The 25,112-nt window shown below is 42.4% G+C and overlaps 2 protein-coding genes across 6 annotated transcripts in view; one reads left to right on the forward strand and one right to left on the reverse strand.

Annotated features, from left to right (window-relative positions):
• LOC132956355 (sex comb on midleg-like protein 2) overlaps nt 1–25,112 on the reverse strand; it is a 486,888-nt gene that overhangs the window by 358,792 nt on the left and 102,984 nt on the right. The window contains exon 16 of one of the 5 annotated variants that reach the window (XR_009666012.1): nt 16,302–16,541. The exons of the other annotated variants lie outside the window; for them this stretch is intronic. The gene's annotated coding sequence lies outside the window, so the exon portion shown is untranslated. Of the gene's footprint in view, nt 1–16,301; nt 16,542–25,112 lie in introns of those variants that run through there. 5 annotated transcript variants of the gene reach the window in all.
• nhsa (Nance-Horan syndrome a (congenital cataracts and dental anomalies)) overlaps nt 10,797–25,112 on the forward strand; it is a 78,741-nt gene continuing 64,425 nt past the window's right edge. The window contains exon 1 of the mRNA XM_061029704.1: nt 10,797–11,329. Coding sequence (XP_060885687.1) covers nt 11,050–11,329 — 280 coding nt within the window. The 5' untranslated portion in view covers nt 10,797–11,049. The remainder of the gene's footprint in view (nt 11,330–25,112) is intronic.

A 25,112-nucleotide genomic window follows, 5' to 3' on the forward strand; every position in this document is an offset into this window, starting at 1 on the left:
CCAGAGGATTCTGTACTGATGGGTAAAAAATAAAAAAAGGTTAATTAATGTATTCACACAATTTATTGTGCGCACAAGTGATTAAACAGATGTATTTTTATTTTTTTAAGATTTATTTTTGGCCTTTTTGCTTTCATGTAGATAGGATAGTGCATTGAGGAAGGAAATCAGGGAGCAAGAGTAGGAAATGATGTGGAAAAGGAGCCACAGGCCGGACTCGAACCCAGGCCTCCACACATGGGGCATAACCTTACCGCTATTGAGTGGTCATCAGCAACTTGTGGAAAATACTTATCTTGTTTGCACAAGTAAGATGATAACTTAAGTGCACATGGTACAATATTTCAACTTTTTTTGGACTTCAGAGGCTCTTTAGGGAAGAGGAAAAAAGTTAGAAGTGAGTGCTGCACTGGGTCAAAAAATGTAGAGGAATCAGGTGCTCTGCAAGAATAGGGGACAGAAGTTAAATAGCTAATAAAAAGTTTGACTGTCAGGACATGTCCTGACGAAGACTCAGTAGAAACGCATAGACACATCCCTGTTTAATAAAGGATTTTTATACGACATCAGAGTGCCTCGGACTTTCAGTTTAGACTGCCTCTCCACACATTGTCAGGAAAGTCTTTTTTATTAGCTATTCAGAAAAGAGTTTGGAGATTGAAGATTAAAATAATTGTGTCAAGCTTATGAGTTGTGAATAACAACATTTATTACACAGTGCATCAAAGAGATGCTTCAATTAGTCAATGGGCCAGAGCCCAAAATTTCATTTGTTGTGAATTTTTACAATACAAGCAAAGATTGATAATAAGATTGATATTTACATGTATTTGTAAATTTAGAAATGATTTCAAAAAGGTTGAATGTGTCATAACTTGTGGAATCTTTGTTTCCTTTGATGTCTGTGATGTCATCTGAAGCCTTTGATGCATTCTAGAATCTTTGCTCAAGAACTTATAAAGGCTCAGAATCACCAACAGTCATTTCAGTCCAGCCACCAGAGCCAGACAGTCAGACACACAGTGAGCAGAGCATCAACAAGTATTCACAGTATTGAGAGAATGGAGACAAGAGTGAAGAACAACGCCAAAAAAGGCAGAAACAAGGTGAAAAAGAACCTTATCTTGTGCTCCTATGATCAAGGGGTCAAAGTCCTCAGCGACCAGGACGAAAGAAGGACATACCCACCTGCTGACTATCTAGATGCAGAATCAGATGAGGAATTTGAACTTCTGAAGAAAATTCAAAAGATGGTTAAGATGGACACATCACAGTTTCCTCCTTTGCAGAGGGACCCATCAAAAGGGACAACTCAGGACGAACAGAAGGAAGGAGATGTCCTGGGTGGGAAAGATGACTCTGCAGTGACTCAAACACCCCTGCAGCCTGCAGTGTCTCTTCAACCAGAACCCGTAGAGACTCCCAACATCCTGACTGGAGACAAGCTCGAACTACAGCCTGCAGTGTCTCTTCAACCAGAACCCGTAGAGCCTCCCAACATCCTGACTGGAGACAAGCTCGAGCTACAGCCTGCAGTGTCTCTTCAACCAGAACCCGTAGAGACACCCAACATCCTGACTGGAGACAAGCTCGAAATACAGCCTGCAGAGTCTCTTCAACCAGAACCCGTAGAGACACCCAACATCCTGACTGGAGACAAGCTCGAACTACAGCCTGCAGAGACTCCTAAAGAGCCACAGTCTGTAGGTGCAGCAAATCAGTCACAGCAGGCCAATGATGTGACAAATTTGAACATGTTTGAGATCATCACTAAGGTGACTGACCAAGCCCCGATTCAGATCCCTGAGTTAGAGCAGTTAAAACAACTGCTCGCAGATCAGGAAGCCAAGGCGACCTCCAACATGGCTCTACTCCTTGCTGAGGTATCCAACAAGCAGGCCACAGCAAGGGAAGCAGTCATGGAAATGGGGAAACTTAAGGACGCTCTCCAAACTGAAAAGGAGAAGTGTATGAAGACAGAAGAGTGCCTCGCCCAGCAAATAGAGGAGAACTCCAGACTGAAGGTCGGTGTATCCAGGGCTGTCATGGACCTGCAGTACCAGGCTCACCTGTGGGGACAGGACAGGACCATTCTCCTGGGGGAAATCAACAGATTGCATGCTGTATTATACCAGGCGCAAATGTGTGCAGAAGAGAGGTCCGGCCTCCTGGCTGAAGCCTCTTCCATCAAGGCTGCACCCAACCAGCCCGCAGAAGACCTGGAAATCAAAAACAGCCAGTTGGAAGATGAAAAGTCCTGTCTCCTGGCTGAGGTGACAAATGAAACCTGCACCCTGAAGACTGCACTCAACGAGGCCCATGAAGACCTGGTGAAAAAGTCCAACCGATGGGAGGAGGAACGATCCTGTCTTCTGTTGGAGCAAGAGGAGGAAACCTGCAGCATAAAGGCTGCTCTGGTCCAGACCCAAGAGGACCTGAAGCAGCAGAAGCTGCAGTGGGACGAGGAAAGATCCCGTCTCCTAGAAGAGCAAGTACAGGCAACCTGCAAGATACAGGCTGCTCTGATCCAGACCCAAGAGGACCTGAAGCAGCAGAAGCTGCAGTGGGACGAGGAAAGATCCCGTCTCCTAGAAGAGCAAGAACAGACAACCTGCAGGATACATGCTGCTCTGATCCAGGCCCAGGAGGACCTGAAGCAGCAGAAGCTGCAGTGGGACAAGGAAAGATCCCGTCTACGAGAAGAGGAAAAACAGACTACCTGCAGGATGGAGGAGAAACTGAAAGAGGCGCAAAAAGACCTGATGAATTACAAATGTTCATCTGACAAAGAAATGTTTAAATTCCGGGTTGCTCAGATGGACGAAAGGTACAAGAATGCGACCGCACTGGAAAAGGCTCAAGAGAACATTGAGAACCTTAAACAGCAGTGGAAGGAGGACCGGTCCCGTCTCCTGGCTGAACATGAGGAGGAAACTCTCAGGATGAAGACTGCTCTGATCCAAGCCCAAGAGTGCCAAGACAGACAGAAACAAGAATGGGAGGAGGAAAGGTGTAAACTACTGCTTGGACACAATGAAGAAGCCAGTAGGATGCATGAGGCACTAACACAATCCCAAAAGGACCTGGCAGAGAAGAATTGCCAGTGGGAGGAGGACAAGTCACAGCTCATTGAAGAAACCCTCAGGATAAAGGCATCCCTAAACCAGGCACAAGAGCAAATAGAAAATCATCAGCTGCAGTGGCAGAAAGAGAAAGCCTGTCTCCTGGAGTCTGTGAACATCTTCAAGAAGACCCTTGAGGAGAAGGATGAAGAGAAAGGCAAGTCAACAGAAGGCCTAATGGACAGACTAGAGAACCTTGAAGTTCAGGTGGAGGAGGCTCAGAAAAAGAAGAAAAAGTCTTTAAAGAAAAGGTTTCTGGGACTTTTTAAAAAAGATGAAGCAACCACCTCTCTAACCTCAGGCCACCTGTAGCAAGACTCTTCAACCCTCCCCAAAACCTCCTTCCATCTACCTCCTAACCTCCCCCAAACTCCAACCTCCAAATAAAATCCTGGCTCCAAACCAACTTTCTCAAACTCAACTGCGACAAATCAGAAGTCATCATCATCGGCCCCAAATCAATCAAAATAATCATCAAAACCACCATCTCCAATCTTCTGTTACTAAGTCTGTTCAGCATACATTCATAAGATGCTGTCTCAGTCACAGTGGGGCCTGTGATGTTTTCCAGTGTCTTAAAATAACTTGACAGGCTGTTATTGTACCAGTATGATCACACCTGTTTCAGTTTCCCCCCACATCCTTAACCTTCAAGCTCCTCATCCTCACCTTCAAAGCCCTTCACAACCTGGATCCCCCTACCTGGCTTGTACTGTCCTCATCGTTTTTTGTTTTGTTTTATTGTTTTGTGTTTTTGTCAAAGCCCTGCCATAACCCTACTCTTCCCCTTTGTCCTCATCTTGTTATGTCTTCTTTCTGTTGGTAAATGTACGTAAAACAAAAAAATAAACTTCAAGTGCATCCTAAGTTTACTCACTTCAAAATCATTTTCTAAACATTACAGGGAGCATAAAATGGCATTGTCAATAAAAGCTGTTGAAGCAATTTCTATTTTTTGAGTGTATTTTCTGATTTTTACATCTTGATATTATTGTTTGAACGTACACACAAGTTGTGTGTGTCATGGTTAAGGATGCTTGACATGAATGCTATGCTCATGTAAATTTGGGTTTAAATTCACATAAAAGTATTGATGAGGAGCTGTTGTTTTTCACTAATGTTGGGGTGATGATGTAGGACATGTTTATTTCAATCACGGTCCATTAAAGGTGAATGCCGAAACACTTTTTAACACTCCTGTGAGGAACTTTCAGGTTATATTGCTTTTGGCGACCCCTGTGGACAAAGTGAGACTTAACTCTTTGTTCATTTTACTATTAATAATATTAATATTAATATTAATAATAATAACCTTTTTTTAAGTGCTTTCGAAGTGCTTTGACATAATGCAAAAGCAAACATAACAACAAAGCAGGATACCCAAACCACAACAAAAAAACTACGACAAGAAGGCAACCATTGATGACACCCAACCAACAACAAGACCTGAACAGTAAAAGAACCCAAACAAAAACCCGACCAACATCAGAATCTGAACATCATGAGGCAACATAATAACTCATTCTAATAACTCAGGCAACAAAGGAGCAGGTTTGAGACCAAGAGGACCGAGGATGTAAGACGGTAAATAAGCAAATAAAAGAGATAGAAACATATGAGAAAAATTAAAAAAGAGAAATTTAAAGGGATGACAACTCCATAACACTCAAAAAAGGTCTGTGACTCGCTAACGTGTGGACATGTGAGACAAGGCCAGCACCATCACGTCAAACTATAACCTAGGTGCAGACAAAAACGTATAGATTCTCAGAATGGCTGAAAAACCCCAAAAAGTCTACGCTCGTACCGCATTTTCTTGCAGTCCCGCAACTTCTGGCGTTGGGTCTCCACTGTTTAAGTGTAATCCGGGAATATGCTGATTGTATGACCACTCCAGATGATCTCCTTCTTCTCTCGAGCTGCAGTCTCTATATGCTGGACGTCTTGAAAGCACAGAAACGTTGCTATTATAACTCTCAGAGTTTATTCTGTGCCGTTGAGGGTTGCCTGTGTGATGAGCTCGTTGATGATCAACTCCCATGCGAAGTCCAGATTTAGCATCCCGGGAATGGTATTTTCTAGAGAGCGACAGGCATCTCGACTCTCAAGTGTTAAGGATACCGACGTATCTTAAATTGTTCCTCATGTTTCTTCCTTCCATTTCGTCCAGTTTGGCACAAAGTATTTCCACTTCTGTCTTGGTCGCAGGGGGGGTTCCCTTTAGCTTCAGTCTCTGTTAGCGGCTCAAGCATGCCAGACAGCTTCCCTTCTATGGCACTGATAGATTTACTGATGACCGCCAAAGTTCCTTTCTGCTCTGTTTGAATCTGTTTAAGCAGCGCGTTAATACTTGAAACTTAGTTGGCCAGATCCAGCCAAGTTTCTTGTTCTCCACCATGTTGATTAATATGGCTATCAGGTGGGCGTTTTGCATTATCCTTGGTTGAGTGATCAGGCATTTTTAAATTGCAAAGGCAAAAATAGAGCCAAAAAAAGGCAGAATGTCTGTTAAATTATTACCATTAGTGTTGATAGTTTGTGTTGGTGCATAGAGCTCTCTTCTCACGCCGCCATCTTGACTGGAAACATGACCTTAAGTAGTGTTTTCTCGCAAAAATATCATCCTTCTATCACCCTTCTTTATTTTGAACCTCCAGGACTCAACTCACTAGGAATCTTTGGTGGTTTTTTTGGGGTTTTTTTTTAAAAGGAGTGACATCGGCCTGTAAATCAGACACACACCCCGTGACAGGATTAACAGGCATGTGTCATAGCTGTAAAGAAATAATCTGGTTGCTGTTGGTCTTGTTGACATTTGTAGGTCATATAGAAGCATCTGTGTTAATTTCAGACAGTTTCTATACCAGCTAAAAGCTCCTCACATGAGCTTTAAAATGCAGATAAAAACGAGTTGATAAGTTGATTTACAAAGACGATGAATAGCATGAATTTGCAAAAGCTGGAAAATCATTGCAATAACAATCTCTCAAATAATGTTCACAGAAGCAAAAATAGGAAATCTACCCTAAATCTCAATTTTTCTTATGAGATGACGTTGAAGATTAGATTAGAAGTTTTCATAACACTGATATGAGAGTAAAAAGAGATCAAACCGTCTGCAGTGGTCACCCTCAGACTCCCACAAAGCAGCTGTGTTTTCTTCAACACAGACATAACAAGCAGGGGTCACGCAGATCACGGTTGATGGCTGTATTCCCAGACCTCCGCCGCTGTCATCCAAAAATATCCACCGACACACTTGGCTTCTCTTTTTTTTCACACCTCACACCTACTTCTCTCTCATTCATGTTGCATCCAAAAAATCCCCACACTTACTCCAAGTCTCAAGCAGCTTTGATCACGATCAATGACTCTGATATTCATCCAGAAATCTCTCAAACTTACTTACATGTTATTTCAACATGCTTATTTTTAGCCCCGCTTGCAGCTCTTGGGATGGGAAATGTCTCCTCTCCACCAAGTGTGTCCAAAAACAAATATCTGAGCTACCACCATGAAATGTCGGTCATGCAGACAGCAGCAATTTTTCTTCAGATTTCACATTCAAGGTTGACAGAATGTTTTTGTAATAACCTACTTCTGCATTGGTTACAGAAAAGGTTATAAATCAAATGAGTCGAAAGATAAATAATGAATTGCCTTTTTCACACACACTGAATTCTTGATAATCTCCTGAAGTTTTCATGGGAAGCGGCATGTGTGAACACAAACATAAACTTTTTTCACTCACTCTTTATCTGAAGTTTCTCCTGCCAGCCTCCGAGTATTTTGTCCGCATGAAGTCTGGGTGATCGGATCTGTGAGAATGCAACAGGATATAATCAGGAGAATTCCCCTCGAGCGAGTGCGATGGGGTGGTGACGTTTATTCCTTTCGATTTGTGCATGACCAGAGACTGTACTCAACTTCTGCAGTCTCTGTGTACGTACTGAAACGTCTGCATTACTGTATGTTTTTTGTTCACCAGTATGATTTTATCATCTCGCTTGTTGTTGTTGTGATTCTGTAGAACTACAGCATTGAAGTAAAGGCAAATATTCTCATTATACCGTTGTATAGTGGACTCTGTTGCTTTGACTGTCTCTTCCACGTTGTTATTTTTAAATCATGTCTTGCCTCAGGAGACCCCTCACCCCCCTCCTGTCATGCAGGGATAGTCTCCCGCTGTGAGGTGCATGTGTGAACAACCAGATCAGGAGGATTTCAGGGCAGCCCTCCTGAAATTCTTGAGAATTTTTCAGGAGTGAGTGTGTGAAAACCGCTTATGACTTGTTTTTAGCTATAGTGGAGTCCCCCCTGTTGTCTCTTGGAGGGCTATGTCCACCTCCTACAGTCTACAGTGCAGTTTCACAGAATCACTGGCTTTTTGACTCGCCTTGCCCTGATTAATTCATATTTTGCCTCTCGGTTTTCCAGGAAATATCAGCTTATAACTCATTTTTATGATGTGAATAATTCTGAATAACTACCGTGACCCAAGAAGAGAAGTATGACTGAAGAGTGTTAAATGAGTGGAGAGTTTAATTTTTTTAATAAGTCAAATGAAACAGATTTTAAAGTCCAAAGAAAACACTCGAGCAGTTGTTAAGCCTTTGCTGCCGTGTTCAAAAAGTATTTTGCTTCTTCCACATCTGAGGAAATGAATGAGCTGCTGAGTTTGGTCTGAGATGCCAGACGACAGCACAGCGCTCCGAGCTCCTCTTCACCATAACCAATATTTGGCAAAGTGCTGCACGTCAGCACCTGCCAGGACCTCCTCTCATACTGCAGGTTTGATTTCAGCTCATACATCAGGAGAAGTGTGTGTGTGTGTGTGTTTTCATTCAATCAGACAGCTTAGACTTGGACCATAAATACCACTTAAAAGTGTTTGGTTTGCATTTGGAGATGACAGCTGCACGTGATGAGGAAACTATATGTGTCAGCCATATGCTGCTTCTAAGTATACGCCTGTTTGATATAATGAACGTGTAGCTATCTCACACATAGTCAGCTACTGGTTTAATATAATCCACACAGTTATTACTATTATTGGTTCATCTAGCTGGAGACAGAGATATTGTGGGCTCTTATATGCAGATAGACCAAAAATACTCAGGAACAGAATTCACCCCCTGCACATGCTCCATATGTCAAATAAAGTACATGATATTGTGTCTAAAAAGCAGAAACTTCAAGTTAATCTAATAATGAACTAGAACTAAGACACTTGGTGTCCTTTTTCTATTTTTGTTGTTAATCCTTGACCGTATAATTTAGAGATTTAGCCTCCTGTCGTGTTCTAGATTATCATCTGCAATTTTGAAGCCTTAAGTTTGACTCTTTTTTGAAGATTTGTTTTTGGACTTTTTGTGCCTTTATTAGAAAGACACTGGGCAGTGGATAGAGTCGGAAATCTGGGAGAGAGAGTGAGTGGGGAATGACACGAGACAAGAGGACACAGGTCAGATGCGACCCCAGCCTGCCGGCTTTGAGGACACGTATCCTCTACATGGGGCTGGAGAACTAACCACTGAGCCACCGTGTTCCAAGTTTGACATTGTTGACATCACCATCTTTAGATTTTGCAACCACGATGAACCATATTTAGAGTGGAGGTTACACTGAAGAGCCGTGAGTGGTTAGCAAACACCAAGTTAATATTCTGCAACTTCAGCTAATTCATTAACTGGTGAACACTCTTAACCACGAGGTTTTCTTCAGAATGACTTTCTATTTGTGGTGATATCTGATGAAAGTTGTTTTTCTATCAGAAAAAATTATCTAAACTGGAAACCTACTTGCCCACTTTGCTGATGGGCGATCAAGTAAGGAAACCAATCAGGTAACTTTAAATTACTTGTCACTACATACTGCTGTCTGCATAGAAAGCTATAGTCCTGCCTCTCATGCAGGAGCCACCACAAAGAAATCAATTAACGACAAATACTGAAAAAGCTAACATGAAACCATCTAATTAATGGAAATGTCACGAACCAGCAAAAATACAACTATAATGGTCACAATGTAAATAAATGTGGTGTGTATGTCAGGTAATTAGCATGTTGGCTGATGAGTGAGTGTATCATGTGAAAAGAAACTAGAATGCCGGTTGACGGCTGGCCCACACAGGTGTGACCCCGCCCACCCAAGCGACCTGCAAGAAGACGCACACAAGTCCTTTCCACATTTCATTTCCACAACTACACCGTAACTCCCCTGTCATTGCGTCTTTGTACATTCAAATTTATTCTGGAATGCCGTTACATTTTTGTCCACCAAAAACATTGTTCCTCCCTGTAAATATGTTTATTTCTGCTGTAAGATTACACTTTTAAATATGATGCCTAAAGGGCATTGACTCACCTCTAGAGTCGGCCCCGAGTGGCCACTTGAGGAACTGCAGGGGGATTTTTTTTGTAACGGCCTCTGAGATTGCTGCTTGGTGTAATTACAACACGTGCTGTACAGTGACAAGTATACCCCGAAAGTTAGAGCTGACCCTTCTCACAACAAAGATTAGCAGCTTTTGTCTGTTCAAGTTAGCTCTTTTGTCGCAGCTCCATTACTCAAAGATGACGCCATACGCCGTTCCTCTCGTGCCTCCTTTGTTCAGGGTCAATGTTTGCAAAGGTTGCACTTCTGCTGTGGACTTTAGTTAGGCCACAGGAAGAGCTGTTAGGCTGTCACCTCTGCTGATTCTGGCCCCGTCAGCTGCTGGGATTTAACTAAACACTCATTCAGCAAATGTGAATGAAGCTGTACCCATGCCGGCTGTCAGGACTGCACGCAGAGGAGGGAGAAAAGATACAGGGAGACAGGGAGGAAGGCTAGCAGAGTAAATGATGGCGTCTAAACTGTTGATCACAAATTAGGAAGGAATGAAGAAAATATTTGTTTGAAAAAGTACACAGTTCTTTTGACAGGTATGCTTAGGAGATGCCCTGACTTTTTCTTTAGCTTCTCCACATTTCTCTGCATGGTTGCACAAAAATAAACTAATGTGTTTTTTTTCCATATGAGGCGAGCAAAGGCTGACCTGGAAACTGTCTGTCCCTCTCCTTTTACACCTGTAACATCTCATAATACAAAAAACAAGTGTAGTAACAAGGTGTAGAGTACATACATCCGAAGAAAAACGTTCACAGGTGCTAACTGAAGAACAAAAGTTAACTGAAGATAAATAAAGAAAATAATTATCAGAAATATCAAGGACTCAAAGCACTGTCTCCTAATGGTCTTTTTAGTCCCTTTTGTCCGGTTTGGCTCAGTACATGTAATAGCCTATTGTATGATAATTTTTTATCTTGTATTTTTATTAACTAAAAAAATAATCTGTGTTTTATTTTTTGTCAAGATGTTTTCGATGTCCTGTATGAAGCTCTTTCAGTCCTGTACTAAAATGTAGGCTACTAGGCTTTTAATAAACTTGTCTTGCCATTGAAAGCATTTGTTCTTCTGTAAATATGTTCAGAATAATAACTTTATATTCATAAATAAAATCGTGTTTTTTATTTCTTCACATGGGGTCGTTTTCCAAACTCCTGAAAGTGTTTCAGAGCCCGGAATTCATTTTATTCCGGAGGTCTGTGAACTCATCACGGCAGGTCATCGTGGAAGGAGTCCTGATCCAGTATCCCGTTGAATCCGCTCCACGTTTTACCCCCTCCTATTTTTAAAAACCACCTCTACTTTGGAGCAGTGGAAAACACACACAGGGCAGCAGATGACCCGGCGCAGCGGCCAGGAGCGCACAGTCCTCCACTACTCCTCCACCACCAGACCTCGAACTGATGAAAGGATGGGGGTCAACAACAACAGATAAACCCACCAGAACCGGATCAGGGTCCCGAGGGGGGGGGGAGAAGAACCGAATTCCGATCACTTTTCCTCACTTTTCTTGGATTTATCCCGGGTTTACTCCAACATGCCGTTCGCCAAACGGGTCGTGGAGCCTCAGCTGCTGTGCAGGTATCCGATCCCGAACGAGGAGGGTCTGCTGTACGAGGACCTGGTCTCCGTTAGTAATGTGGCTCTATCCCGGACCCTGCGCCAGCTATCGGACCTGGCCCGGCACGCATGTTCTATTTTCCAGGAGCTGGAGCAGGAACTCACGACCACCAACCAGCGGGTCCGGGGGCTGCAGGGCAAGATCAGCGGGCTGCAGCAGACCTGCTCCGACCTGGACCCCAAACAGGAGGCAGTCCGTGAGTACCCCCAAATCTCTGTTTTCTTTACTGTGATTATGAAGTCAGTTATAAGGAGGGGTTGTGTGTCAGTGTGTCTCTGAGGAGGAGGAGGAGGAACCATCCTATTATTTCAACTTTTTACCTTTTAAAGCGGACTGGACCTCTGATAGAAACAACATCTGAAAACAACAGGAAGAGGAATTAAGTCAGTGAAGTTTACCAGACGTGTTTCTAACTTTACAAAAAAGTTTTTAAAGTCCTGAAAAATCTCGCTCCAGTTCTCGTGAGCGACGAGGACGCACAGAAGCCACTTTGTAAGGACAGGAAAGCTGCATTTTTTCATCAACCACAGTCTTATTTTCTTTGCTCACCAGTTTGATCAACCTTTATAATGTCTTCATAGAAGATATGATCATAGTGCCCTGTTGTGTTTGTTTGCCATGTAGTCGTTGCACGCTGCTGTGTTCCCACGCTGAGGGGCGTGTGACAGCCTGACTGTCCCGAGTGGACTCTCCACTCACATATCAGTCTGCTGCACTGCTCTATTGTTTTGATGCCAACTTTAGATATAGGGGCAAAACATATGGAAAGTAGAAACATGAAATAAAACATGCCTACTAAAGTGAGTACTGCAGTCAAATATTAAAACAACGTAATGTTAGTAACATTCAGAACAATCATAGTCTACATCAGGGGTGGGCGACTTTGGTCACAGCAACATTCATTTAATTCTCATTGCCAGGGGGCCAAATTGTAGGATGCAAAAACGATTAAAATCAATTATGTCTCAAATTTAACTCAACATATACCAGTGATCAAATATTATTATGGAAACATTTCTCGTTTTCATGATTTCATGGCAGATTTTGTCAAGTTTTCTTCATGTTTCCAATTAATTGATATGTAAAAATTGACCTGAGGGCCACATTGAGGGTTGATGGGGGCCGCATGTGGCCAGTTGCCCACCCCTGGTCTACATCATAGGTTTACATGCATGGTGTCACATTTAAATTAAGGAGGAATATTTGCACTTTGTAAGACCTCTATCTGCAGTAACAGTGCTGCATGCTGTTTTTAGGATTATGTCTTATATTGACTTTTCATCATTAACATACAACACAAATTCACAAATGATTTAGACATTTCAAAAACAAGACTTTCAAACAACCAACAAGCAAAATTAAAAAGTGCATACACATTCATCTTTGCAGTGCTTGTCGCAGATTGTCACATGTCAGTTTTATATCTCACATTCATCTGAGCACAAGTCATCGTGTGAAGTACAGAAAACGACGAAAACGACTAAACATCAAGTATCATTGTGATCAAACACCTTCAGATAGGAACCCCAAATAGTTCTGGAAACCTTTGTGTTATTATTAACTATGAAGAAGCCATCTCATCTCTCCACTCCCTAAAGATGACTTTCTCTTTTGATTTCCAATGTGTCATCAAAATCTTGCACCCCCTTAATTAGTAATAATTTCACCTAAGAACACTTTATATGGCTGAAAGATAACTTCATCTGAGTATCTCTCATGAATGAGGTTTAAAGCATCAACAGGTGTACAGACACAGTTCTTTGATTTTCAAAGTGGGTTCTTCCCTGTTTCTTTATTCTTCAACAAACCAAATATGTGTGTTGTGGAAAAAAACACGACATCATTCTGAAGATGTTGGGACGGAGATAAACACTGATTGACACTTTCTCCTGACATTTTCAGAAGGAGCAACAAATCGTTCATTTGAATGTACTGAGCTTATTTCTTGGTTTGAACATGCTGCTCTGTTGTCCTGCTTCATGTGTTGAACTTTAGCTGACTAGAAGTAAGAATTCATGACCCTGATAACACAGCATGAGGCCCCCGCCTGCCTGGATCTTTTCTCCCTCCCTCTGGCTGTCTCTAGGTAGTGGGGGGGGGGGGGGGGGGGGATGTGATGTTGGAGTGTGTTTATGTATAAACCAACTCACCAGGAAGCACTTTAAGGAAACCATGGACATACCCCGCTGGACATACCCCGCTTTGGTTGAGGTCCAGCAGGTCTGTGCATGTTCCTCAGACCCTGCTTCCTGTGGGCTGTGGGGGGGTTAAACCGCTTGAAGGCATTTATCTGCAAAAAAGAAACAGAGCCTGACTCCTCTCATTTTAAACTCTGAGACATCTGCAGATATTTCTGTGTCTCTTGTTTGCTCTTTTGTTTTCTTCCTGACCGTTCGCAGCATGCTTGTAAAAATCTCCTGAGTCATCCTGCTCATATCTCGATTTTGTAAGTCAAAGGCCCGAGCCATTTTGAGCCTGATTCAAAGGGGCTCCATCAGTTCATATTTGCAAGTTCAAGTATCTCTCTGAGCGGGGGATTCAGACACAGAGCGGTAATGTATGATTACAAGTGACACTTTTCAGTTTATTATGGTTTTCTTCTGACTCTGTATTCAAGCAGCGTGCACGCACACTCATTGAAGACGGACAACTCTAAATCAGCTTTAGAAAGTGAATCTTTTCATTAAGGAATAAAACACTCACGGCTCAGTTTGTGTTTAAGCTGCTATATAACGTTGATACCAAACAAGTAGCGACTTTAAAGTAAAATAGTTTAACCCACATTTTCAGGTTGAAAAATGTGGGCATGAAAAGATCAAACCCTTCATGCTGTAGATGATCGTGCTGTGCTATCAGATAAACCCCCTCTATGCCTGGAAACGCCTAATTACTCTTAATTGTGCTTTTCATATGAATGGTGTCAGGGGCAGCCTTAAAAAACAGACCCCCCCCCCCCCCCCTCATCTGAATGACAATTAGTGTAAATGGAGCAATTGAAGGCACTTGGGGGGTCAACGGGCGGGGGCTGGGTTTTTTATGACATGGCTATGACTCCTCTGTCCCCGGGTCGACTGCAGGAGGACACAGCTGCAGACGCCATATTGGATTCTGCAGAGATGTTGAGGTGACAGAAAGGTGGTGGCATGTCAGCTACTCAGGATGTCTGGAAGAAGTTTGTCTGGTAAAAATATCACAAAAGCACCATGACTGTAGGATTCTGTTAGGGGGGAATGATATCCTTTGGTACATTTCAGGTTCTGATAGTTTTCTTTACCTTTTTGATACTTGAAGAAAAAATGAATAAGAAATGAAGGTGGTTTAAATGTCAGGGTTGATTTGTAAAGTCCAATCAGTGCTGGGCTGTGCCTTATGTAAGCATTAGAAAGACACTGATTTATATGAAAACTGCCTCATTCATCGTAGCTGAGATGATGCAGGGCACTGTAGTGTGTGATTGTAACATTAAAAAAAACAACCTGAAATCAGTTCTTCTTCTCTGCTGTAAAGTAGTAGTAGGTAGTGGCAGCCATAATACTTCCATGGTGAGAGCAAAGCTCGGACTTGTGACAGTACAGTACATCTTCATTTGGACTCTGTTTGCCATTAAATAATTGATTCAGAGCAAAAAAAGAATGAGTTTAGGTACGAGGCTGCATGTTATATAGGCTCCCTAGTGATGTAATATGAATCAATCCGTCTTTGCTACTACACCTGAACCCCCTTTTTACTTCAGGTGCACAAACAAACAGTTTACCTAACCCTAACCCAACTTTCCAGTCAAGTATGAAAAATATAAACTGGCAAGAAAAGTCCCCGTCATGCACCCCCAAATGTTGCAGGTGTTTTCCCTGCAGTGTGCAGTAATACTTGTATGCTGCATATTTCTAACAGCTTTGCTTAATGCTGACACATTCAGGTCAAAGTGTTTGTGCAAAGTCTCTCTTTCACTTTCACTCTGTCTCATATCAAGCCTTTTATTCTCTATCAACAACACCGGCTGCACAAGAGCTGTGCTAAGTACACATTCAAGTCCGTATATAGACCGTCAAGTGATGCTTCCACTGTCTGTGATTGACTGATGTTGCTATTGGATACTGGATAAATGACACCAAAAAGACCTTTACAATGTGTTTGTGGTGATGACACATTTGAAGAAGTTGTGTCTGTGTGTTGAAATCTATGAGAGAGACTCCTGTTCTGTCTCTGTTCCTCTTCCACACACACATTGTTACCCCCCCCCCCACCCTCCGCACACAGACACGCACACACACACACACACACACACACACACACACACTGGGAGCCTGGTGTGTATCCTGCTCTCCTGTGACACTCCCATCAGTGTGTGTGCATCTGGCTGCCTTCACAGCTCCTCAGTGTGTAGTGCAGCACCATGATCAAGCACTCAGCTGGGTTTTATGTTACTCCATGTGGAGAGGCGGCCTGTAATACTTGTCGGCAAGTGGCCCTCTGACTTTTCTGGTCCAGGAGGAGCACATAGCTAGCAGTTCAGCACATTCCTCGTACAGACTCTGTGCCGACAAAAGTCCCACAACACAGACCAAAAAAAAGAGCATTTGTTTCAGACAACTTTAGGTCACATTGTTGGCCTTGTGTCTGGCTCTTTCTGCTCATTATGGAAACAACCGGGATGCTAAATCCATCACACATTATTGTGGTCGAACTGTGTGCAGATTTACATGACAATCTTGTGACTTTTAAAAGTTTTTGTTTCCCTTGCTGAGCCCTATTATGATATCATTTGAGGTCCTAAGCCGTTTTCACATGTGCACTGCTGAACATTTACAGAGAACTTCAGGAGGACTGCCCCCTGAAATCCTCCAGAACTGGTTGTTCACACATGCAGGGGAGATTTTCCCTGTCAGATGGGAGAGGATGGGAAACATGACGTAAAAAGAAGGACTCGGAAGTGGTGGCTGAAGCAACAGAGTCCCCTCTACAACACTGACAAACGGAAAACATAATGTGGCAGTTTTTTTGCGTACAAGGAGATCGCAGTGGTCACATGCAGACAGTCTCTGGTCGTGCACCGAGCTCAGACGTCTGTTTCTCAAATTAAAAGTGATTCTCTCCAGAACAGTTGTTCTTGATGGGAAAAAAAATATTTACCTGAAATGAGCGTGATCTAGAAACACAGTTAAGCAGTGAGTACAGTATGTTATTCTTCTTTTCTCTAGTCCCTCAATTAAACAACTTTTATACACGAGGGGAGGAGTCAGCCGGCCGTCATGGCGATGTAAACAAAGTGAAGATAGGACTCTGAAAACATCACAGACAGTGGGACTCGGGTGTTACACGCATTGTAGACAGTCATGACTCACAGAGTTATTTTCAGAGGATATACTTGATTTATATTATATTTAAGTGTGAAAAATCGCATATTAAGCCTTTAAGAACAATGCATTCTATTTTCATGGATTCTTTCTCTTATACTCCGACACTTGGAATAACAATCTGAGCCTGTCAGCCGCTTCTAGTGGATGTACTTAAATTGGGAGCATTTGCCCCAAAGGATTACATAGGAAACATTACACCTGAAATAATCTACCATTTCCAAAACCTTTTGTATCATCCCCTTTAAGTTGACTTTGATATGTGTTGTTATTTATTGTTATTTGACAACGTAAAGCTTCAGAACAGCTCATAATGTGCAGATAAAAAAGCTCTAAACATTTGTGCCTGAACACAAATTTGTATTGAGTAATAATATTCTCTTCAAAGAGTGTTTGCAAGTGACCCCAGATACAAGAACAGACAGAATCAATGTCTTATCTTTCAGCTTATCTCTCTGTTTGTATATTGTGCTGGTAGATATCAATGTGCTCTTATGTGCAGATTTAACAGGACAGACTTTTCCTGTGGATGTATACATTTTTTTTTTAAACACTGACTATTTCATTGACCCTTTTCCAGTTGGACATTTTGTAACAGTTACATGCAGACAGCATACTGTATATAAGCTCATACAGCACTGTGCCTTATACCTACTTCATGTTATGTAACATTTAAGAAAAGACAGTTCTCCACTCCTGTGCTTAATGTTTTTTAACAAGTTCAGAGTGAGATTGAGCACCATGTATTAATGCCCCACGGTTTCCATCACGTCCGTCTCTTGGTTGCACTCCACACACTCGTTCTTCTCTTCAACTATATGTGACATGTATGATGCAGCTCTGTGAGCCGTGTGGCCTGGAATGAAAAGTTTCTGCACATCATCAGTGCTACTACAGACTCCACTACAGCAGCAGACCAGGACACCACATTAGTCTGCTTGTCGGTCCCTCCTGTTTTCATCGACCCAGTCCGACCATTACTGGAACTTTGATTTATTAAGTGATGCTGAAACTGCAGGTCAACACTCAGTCTGTACTAGGTCAGCTGATGTTAGGAGTCATGTGATAATGCAGAAATGACAGTGAGTGGAGATCGACAGTCGACAGTTTTGATCACCTTTTGAGAATACCCAAAGCCAACTTGCATTTGTCGATCCGCAAAATCTGTTCTCTTCACTCTCTCATTGTTTTGAATCAGGCGTCGTTGCAAAATGAAAGTGTTTAAAAGAGATGTCTAAAATGCCACAAGCCTATTTTGGTTTAGATACAGCGAACAAAGACTTCCAATCCTTCTGACAGAAGAAAAAGCAGAAGACTTTCAGTAAATCTTGAATCACATTTGAGAACAGCATCTACTCCCCTTTCTCTCTTTCATTATCAGAACTGAGAGCATTTTTCTGCAGGTCCTGACAACCTGCTGGTGATATAGTACCCTGCTAATTATAGAGAGCAGGTTTCAAAGGCTGGCTCATTTATTCCTGCAACAACCCAGCCCCCCCCCCCCTCTTCTCCTCGTCCCAGACAGACACCGAGAAGTCCCAGACAGCCTTGATGTCTTATCCCATCCATACAGTGTCAGATCCACTTCCTCACAGCTCAACTTCAGGACTCTGACTCTGCATTTTTTGGGACCCAGTCTGAGGAGAAAGCCCACAATGTGAACAAACTGACTTTGTTTGATATTCTGCTCTGTAACTTGATAACAAGACAAAAACACATCACCTTTAGCATATTATTTTTTTTATATCAGAATGATTTGACATTGAAATAAGAAGTGAACCAGGCTGAACTTTCCCCTCAGCTCGGCCCCATTAACTCTGCGTGCGCCTCTGCACCCAGTCTGGTTTGGGATTGAAGTGGTTTTTCTTGAACCGTTTTGTCAAGTCAAGCATTCCAACAAGCCAGTGACCAGGAAACCACAGTGCTCGCTTGCACTTCTGGGACCTTCACCCCACGCGTGCTCCTTTTAAATTGGCCCTGGATGGCTGCTGTGATTAGGGGGAGATGGGGTGAGGGTGGGGCGGGGGGGGGGGGGGACCAGGAGTTGCAGGGGGGGAGGGTTGAGTCTGCGTTTGTTGATGAAAGGAGACGTTTTGTTAAAATTAAGGGGAAGCTTTTTCATTGCTTAAGGGAAACGTGTGAGTGATTACACTTTACATTCCTGTGGTCGGACCCTCCATGAGAGCAAGTGCTCCTGAGTGTGGGCGTCCACACACTCGCCTAAAACCCCCTGCGCCTGTTTTCTTCTGTATATTTACAGGTATAAGGACCAACAAATGTTTAAAGTGTGTTTAGGGGCCTCTCTGCTGGAAGGCATGCGTGTGAAAGAGTCAAACGTCAGGTTCCTCCAGACAAAGTTAAGCTCTAGTTTGTTGTTGGTAAGAGTGGATTGTTTTTTCTACTGCAGGAATATTAGAAGTCTTCATCAGATGTCGCTCTGCCCTGCGGTGTGTGTGAGTCTCAAGGTATGCATAGACCAAACAAAGCAAATGTGATTGCCCCTCTACAATTACATATTCAGACTCGAATGGAATCCAATTCAAATCATTCAGGCATCTTAGTCAGTTGAAGTTTTCTGTGTTAACTAAAGAGGGGTACACACTTTAACAGAATCAGACTGATTTTCCCCTTCTGACAAAACTGAGCTGATCTAAAGATTGTGTTTTACATCGGGGTGCAGTGAGACTACACCTACTCTGGGCATCTAAAAGTTACTCTTGGGTGCCTCTGTACTGTAGGAACATTTGAAAAAAGGAGATTGTAACTGTTATTATTCACCTGTTTTCACTGTGAGCACCCATTGTATCGACCACTCATGTCTTATTTAAAGAGACTATTTTTGCACTTATCTCAGCCCGCTGACTTTTTTGTGGCTTTTTAGTCAAATTGGTGTGCTGGTATCTCCTCTTTTACTTCTTCTAAAGATTATCTTGCCAGACTTTCCTGTGTGAGTTGTGTTAAGCAACAAAATAAATCAACTTTATTAACAAATTAGACCGACGCGCTTCGGCTTGTGGCCTTGATGCATCTTGGTAGTTGTTGAAGTTTTGCCAGACAAACATACTGTAGAAGGACGTCAGGGCCTCATCCTTTCACATTATAAATGCTCGCCAACAGCTCGCACTGTAAAAAAAGAACCGTTCAGTAAACAGTATTATCACAGTTGTTCCTGTCTGTTGTCAAAGTTTGTATACTCTAAAGTTACGTCTGACCACCAGACATTTTGTGAGCTTTAAAGTTCTGACTGTCAGGACTCTGGCTGTTGCTGAATGAATCTGTTAGTTTGTGGTGTGCTGTTTCGGTCATATTGTCATCATGTGTGGGCTCGCTCGCATTTTCAATGTCTGTTAAGACTCTAAGTGTGTGCCAGACTCATAGGTGAATGTTTGTGTCACTTGGTCGCTAAATTATGAATTAAGATTCTCCAGACTTCATCGCAGAAATCCTGCATTTGGTTTTCTGTCTCATCTTCAATGGGAAAACCGTACAGATCTTTTCCACCAATGAATAGAAGTGAACCAGAAAAGTATTCCAAGTTTACCCCGGGGAAAATGGTGTTGCTCTTGGTCTGAACACACTTTAACACAAAGCGATGTAAAAACATTCCCCAGCAGTCTTTACTAACACAACAAGTCAAGCCTGTCCTGAAGTGAAGGTAGGGGGTTGTAGTCATCTACCCCCCTGACCTTTAAAGCCCACTGACCTCAAACCCCCTCCCCTTCACACTCCCCCCTTCACAACACAAAAGAGCAAACACAGTCGCCCTCGTCCTGCTTATCACTCCGACTCTAAAGACCTGACCGTCCAATTAGAGTGGATTTAAGGTTTGACATGATCCTGAATACCCACAGGTCAGCCGACCGGCACAACCAAGTCCTGGACTTGGGTGATTAAACTGTCAAGAGTCAAGTCAACCACTAAACCAAGTCTTCCAGAGTCCAGATCGTCACACAGATAGCTTCAAGGCTAACTTTAGATGTTTTTACTTCTTTCCCTCCATCAATTTTTCCATGTTGTTGTTTGTATGTCATCAGGCAAAACTATATTTTATCTTCTAAACAGATGGTCAAGTTTAGTCATTGGACATCTGGGGGAAAGAGAGACATGTTTGTGTGTGAAACTGTTTGATTCAGCGTTCATAAAATCCACGATGGTATGTGTTTTTGAAAGGAGGAGACTTCGGAAAAAAACTTAATGAATGATGACTGAAGGACTCCTGCCCTAAAAACAAATTGAGCCCCTAGAAAGCTATCAGCTCAGCTTGCAGCTGCAGATTTTTTCTAAAAAAAGTCAAATTTATTGTGTTACTCGGACTAAACTGGACTTTTAAAATGCACATAAACATGTTAGTTTGGCTGAAATGGTACTAAATCAAACTTCTTGAAGTGGTACTCACACATCTAAATAATGTGTTTGTTGATAAAAAATAACTTGTATGTATGTACCTCAATCGGACCCAAACTGGATTAAGTGTTCTGATCATGCTCCACAGTGCCCATGTGGACTTTCATACATGAGTAGCATTGAAGATGTTGTGTCGTCGTCTGTCTATGGATATCACCTTAAGCTAGAGGGATAATGTACATCACATTTTAACCAAAAGTAGAGCATGTACGAAATCTACAGAGCTGTCTATGTTTTCACTGTTCAACATACAATCACCACTTTGCTGTTGCTCTTATTAGCAAGGTCAACCAGAAAAAGATCCCAATAGCTACTAGCTGAAAAGGCGCATATCGCCACCTACTGTAGCAGAGTGGGACATTTCTCTGTCAATATACTGATTCTCCCTCAGTGCCTGTAAACTGGAATAAGGACAGTAGTTCAATAAAATGGCATTGTCAAGTTGTGCATGAAAACATAGTGATTGTCACAGAAATATAGATTTTTAACAACTGATCAACTAATCAGTGTTTTCCTGGTTTTTAAAGTCTGCTTGTTATGGAGAGGAGGAAACCTGTTGACAACAAACGATGGACACTGAAGGCTCATTTGGAGACTCGTTTTCTAATATACAGCCTCACACACTCTCGTCCTTAAATCACTCTGGCTCAAACAATGCAGATTAGATTCTCTTTGAGTATTGGAAGTGCTCCTATCTCTACTCTTTCTTATGATTCAATTCCCAAACTTTTAAGAAGAGTGCCTGATTCACATATAGTAAGGAACTCATCCCTCAGTATGTACGATACAGGAGCAGGTTAGACCCATGCTTGTTTTTGTTTTCTGATCCTGTGGTATCTTTAAAAAATTAATTTCTTCAAGGTAGTGCTCCTGTACCAAAAAGTGTTCATGACTGATTCAAAGATGGTGTGATCTTTCCAGTTTTTATTTTGTGTTCTGGCTCTTCAACATCTGCTCAGCTGTCTGTCTGCACTGACATGTACGTCATTGTTATTCTCAGTGTATCTAAGACTACCAACCTTTTCCCCACATTTAAGATAAACACAGGTGTGACTTTCCTTTAAACTAACTTTCCTGCAGCATACAGTTTACAACACCTCTCTGCATTCTTTTCCGTGGAAACCTGCAGAAACATTGACAGCTCTCAGGGCTATAAAACTATTGTCAGCTGCTTTTTGTCTTTGCCGCTGTTAGCCAGAAGCATTTCAGGCCACCTGCGTCGGCTTCCACTCCCCGTTCTTTAAACGATATGATCTCCCGCTCGGCTTTTGTGCTCCTCCACAGTCTCTCCTCCCAGACCAGCGCCCTCACAAAGACAGACTTAAACATGACGCAGAGGAATAATTCCCACAGAAATGTTAAGACGCGTCCTCGGGATCTCTGCAGGAAGAGATGATAAAAAAGTCATATAAAATGATTTTAAAGTCTGCCTTTATTACTGCAGGAGAAGAGTTGGGTTTGTTATCTGGTGGGAGAGATTAGAAGGAAGAGAGAGATAAAAGATCTGAGACACCGAGAGTGAGTCACAGCTGTTTAAAGAGAAGCTCATATTTATACAATCCTCCCACAGTCTATATGAAAGACACTCTGCAGAAAAGAAAATGTTTATATTCTGATCTGCAGTGTACAAGTTAGGCCTTTAAAAATCAAACTTTTTTCAACGGACACTTCCTATAGAGAATCTCCCAGACGTTAGACTGCACAGAGGGGGAAGATGTGAGCTTCAGATGACCTTGTATTTTAACAGGAAGGAAACACATGTGAAGCAGCCTGTGTGCCATGCAGGTGTTTAGACTGGGATTTAACTGGAATGTGAACTCCCTTCACCTCTCCCCTGCATACGAGCCAGCGGATCAGCCGGGTAGACTCTTTAAAGCTCGGAGAGTCTTTTCATCAATCATCCCACCATCACAGGAGGGATGCAGAAAGCAAAGCACCTGTGGATATGAGTGTGAGGGACGGTCAGCAGGCTGAGGAAGTTAGATCCTATGGATTTTTTCTTCACACGTAAAGTGTCTTCTGTCTGTTTTTCTTCGAGCTATGTCGGACAGTAGGACCCATCTCTTCATATTATTATTATAGCGTAAAAAGAACAAAAGCAACAGAGCCCCCTTTACGACGCTATAATGAGAATACTTGCCTTAATACTAAATGTTATGTGTCATTAGACAGAACCAGAGTATCAACTAGAGCGGAGGAGAACATACTGAAGAGCAGAAAAACATAATTCAGCAGTTTAATTATGTGCATGGAGATCACAAAGGATGTGTACGTGAACGTCCCCACCCTCTCCCACTGGCTCGAGGTGAATTCTCCTCATTATTTCCTGCTGCGTTCTCACATCAGCTCACTCAGACTTCATCTGGAAAAAAACTATTATGGAGCTGTCAGGAGAAACTCTGGATAATGTCTGAGTGAAAAATTTGGCTGTTTGCGTTCACACATGCAGCTCACCCCGAAAACTTCAGGAATTTTTTTGTCCTGAAGTGTGAACGAGGCTTTAGCATCAGAGTCTGTTGCTCTCTGCCTGGATATTCTGCAAACATTACACCATGACTACCCAGGCATCATTTTTACGCCATATCATGCATCCTGATTCCATGATTTGATGTCATCTCTTATCTTACCTCCATGACTTGATTTGGTTGGTTATCTCACTCAACAAGAATCAGAAAGTTCACTTCAACTTTATTAGACATCACAATAGTCAAAAACCTTTTTGTGCCAATTTGACATTTTCTGTCCTGTTTGTGACTAATGTCTCCCAACCTCTAATAACCCAACCTCTCGTATTTTTAAGCTACGTCCAGACTCCCTCTTCATGGTTTTATCTGCTTCATGCTGTGTTTGTACGGACCTGTGGGCTCTCACTTGTCACACTGATTTACACTTTAAGTGCAAGTGGAGGAAGGCACCCAGTATCAGGCTTTTAAAGTGTTGGTGAACGAGCGTCTGTGACCTGGTTACAGAGGTTTGAGGTGTTCTGCTTATCGTCACTTCAACACCTTTTCACCAATGAACAGCGTCACTCTGACACCGAGTGTGTCTTTCCTTACTTAAATCTTCTGAAGAAAAGTTCTGTCTTTGGAAATCTAATAAATCTCACTTAGAAAGTGACTTATTTATTAGCAGATCTGGAGTTCTGCGCAGACTCACTATAATTTGTTTTCCTAGTAGAGATTTCTACAGATGTGTGTCCTCCCAGTTCTCCCATAAGCACCAGTTGTGGCACTAACAATGACCTGAGGCCTCCACACAAACCGACATGAGTGGACGAGACTCCTCCGCCCCGGCTTATTGTGCAATCAGGCACACGCGAGTTCACCCTCCTGCACTGGCTTTTGTTCCTCCCTCCTTTATCCCCTCCTCCTCCTCTGGGACGTTTCCTCGCCATCCGGATTCATCTTTTATCCTTGCCAGAAAATTTCTGTGCCTGCCCGCTCCCTCAGGCATTTAGTATACTTTGTTCTCCTCCTCTCTGAGCTTCTGGGCCTCTCTCTCTCTCTCTCTCTCTCTCTCTCTCTCACTCTCTTTCCTTCTCTCTCTCTCTCTCTCTCACTCCATCTCTGTATCCCAGTTTCTTATTTTGAGATTCAGCCAGACCCGCTCCCAGCAGCCCCACTGGGGATGGACCATGGAAACTGATGACCTGCTCTCCATTATGGTCTGCTTTTGAGTTATGTACTAAACTATACATTGACTTAGGTTGTTAAAATGTCCAATACTTAGAAACCTCTCCATACCACATGTTGTAAAAAACAATAGAATCTCCATTATTTTAATTTCCGTCAAAGAACCAATGCTATAAAAAACTTCAGATCTTCAGTAATATTTTGAACCAAAGGCTGCTGCAAGGAACAGATAGCTCTTTCTAAATTGCACAATTACATTGGCAACGTATTTGGGTGCCTAGGATTACTATATTTGTTGCTGTAGTATCGAAACAGACATTGACATTGTTTGATTTTTACAAGTATATCTAAATTTCAAATTCTGATATGGTGACAAACCAATGACTGACCAATAATTAACCCAGGATTTATGACTTGTACGCTGAGTAAATATACATGGGTTAATATTTGATTCATTTGTTAATGTGGGTGCTTTATTGGTGAGAGACTGGGCTCTCTGTTTTATGGTTTTGTTGAACTTCACAGCAGTCAAATGAGTAATCAAATGTCCTCAGGCTCTGGGAGAGTCGCAGGGTTCATTTGATTTCCA

The sequence above is a fragment of the Labrus mixtus genome, chromosome 3 (genome assembly GCF_963584025.1).
Source record: "Labrus mixtus chromosome 3, fLabMix1.1, whole genome shotgun sequence".
NCBI lineage: Eukaryota > Metazoa > Chordata > Actinopteri > Labriformes > Labridae > Labrus > Labrus mixtus.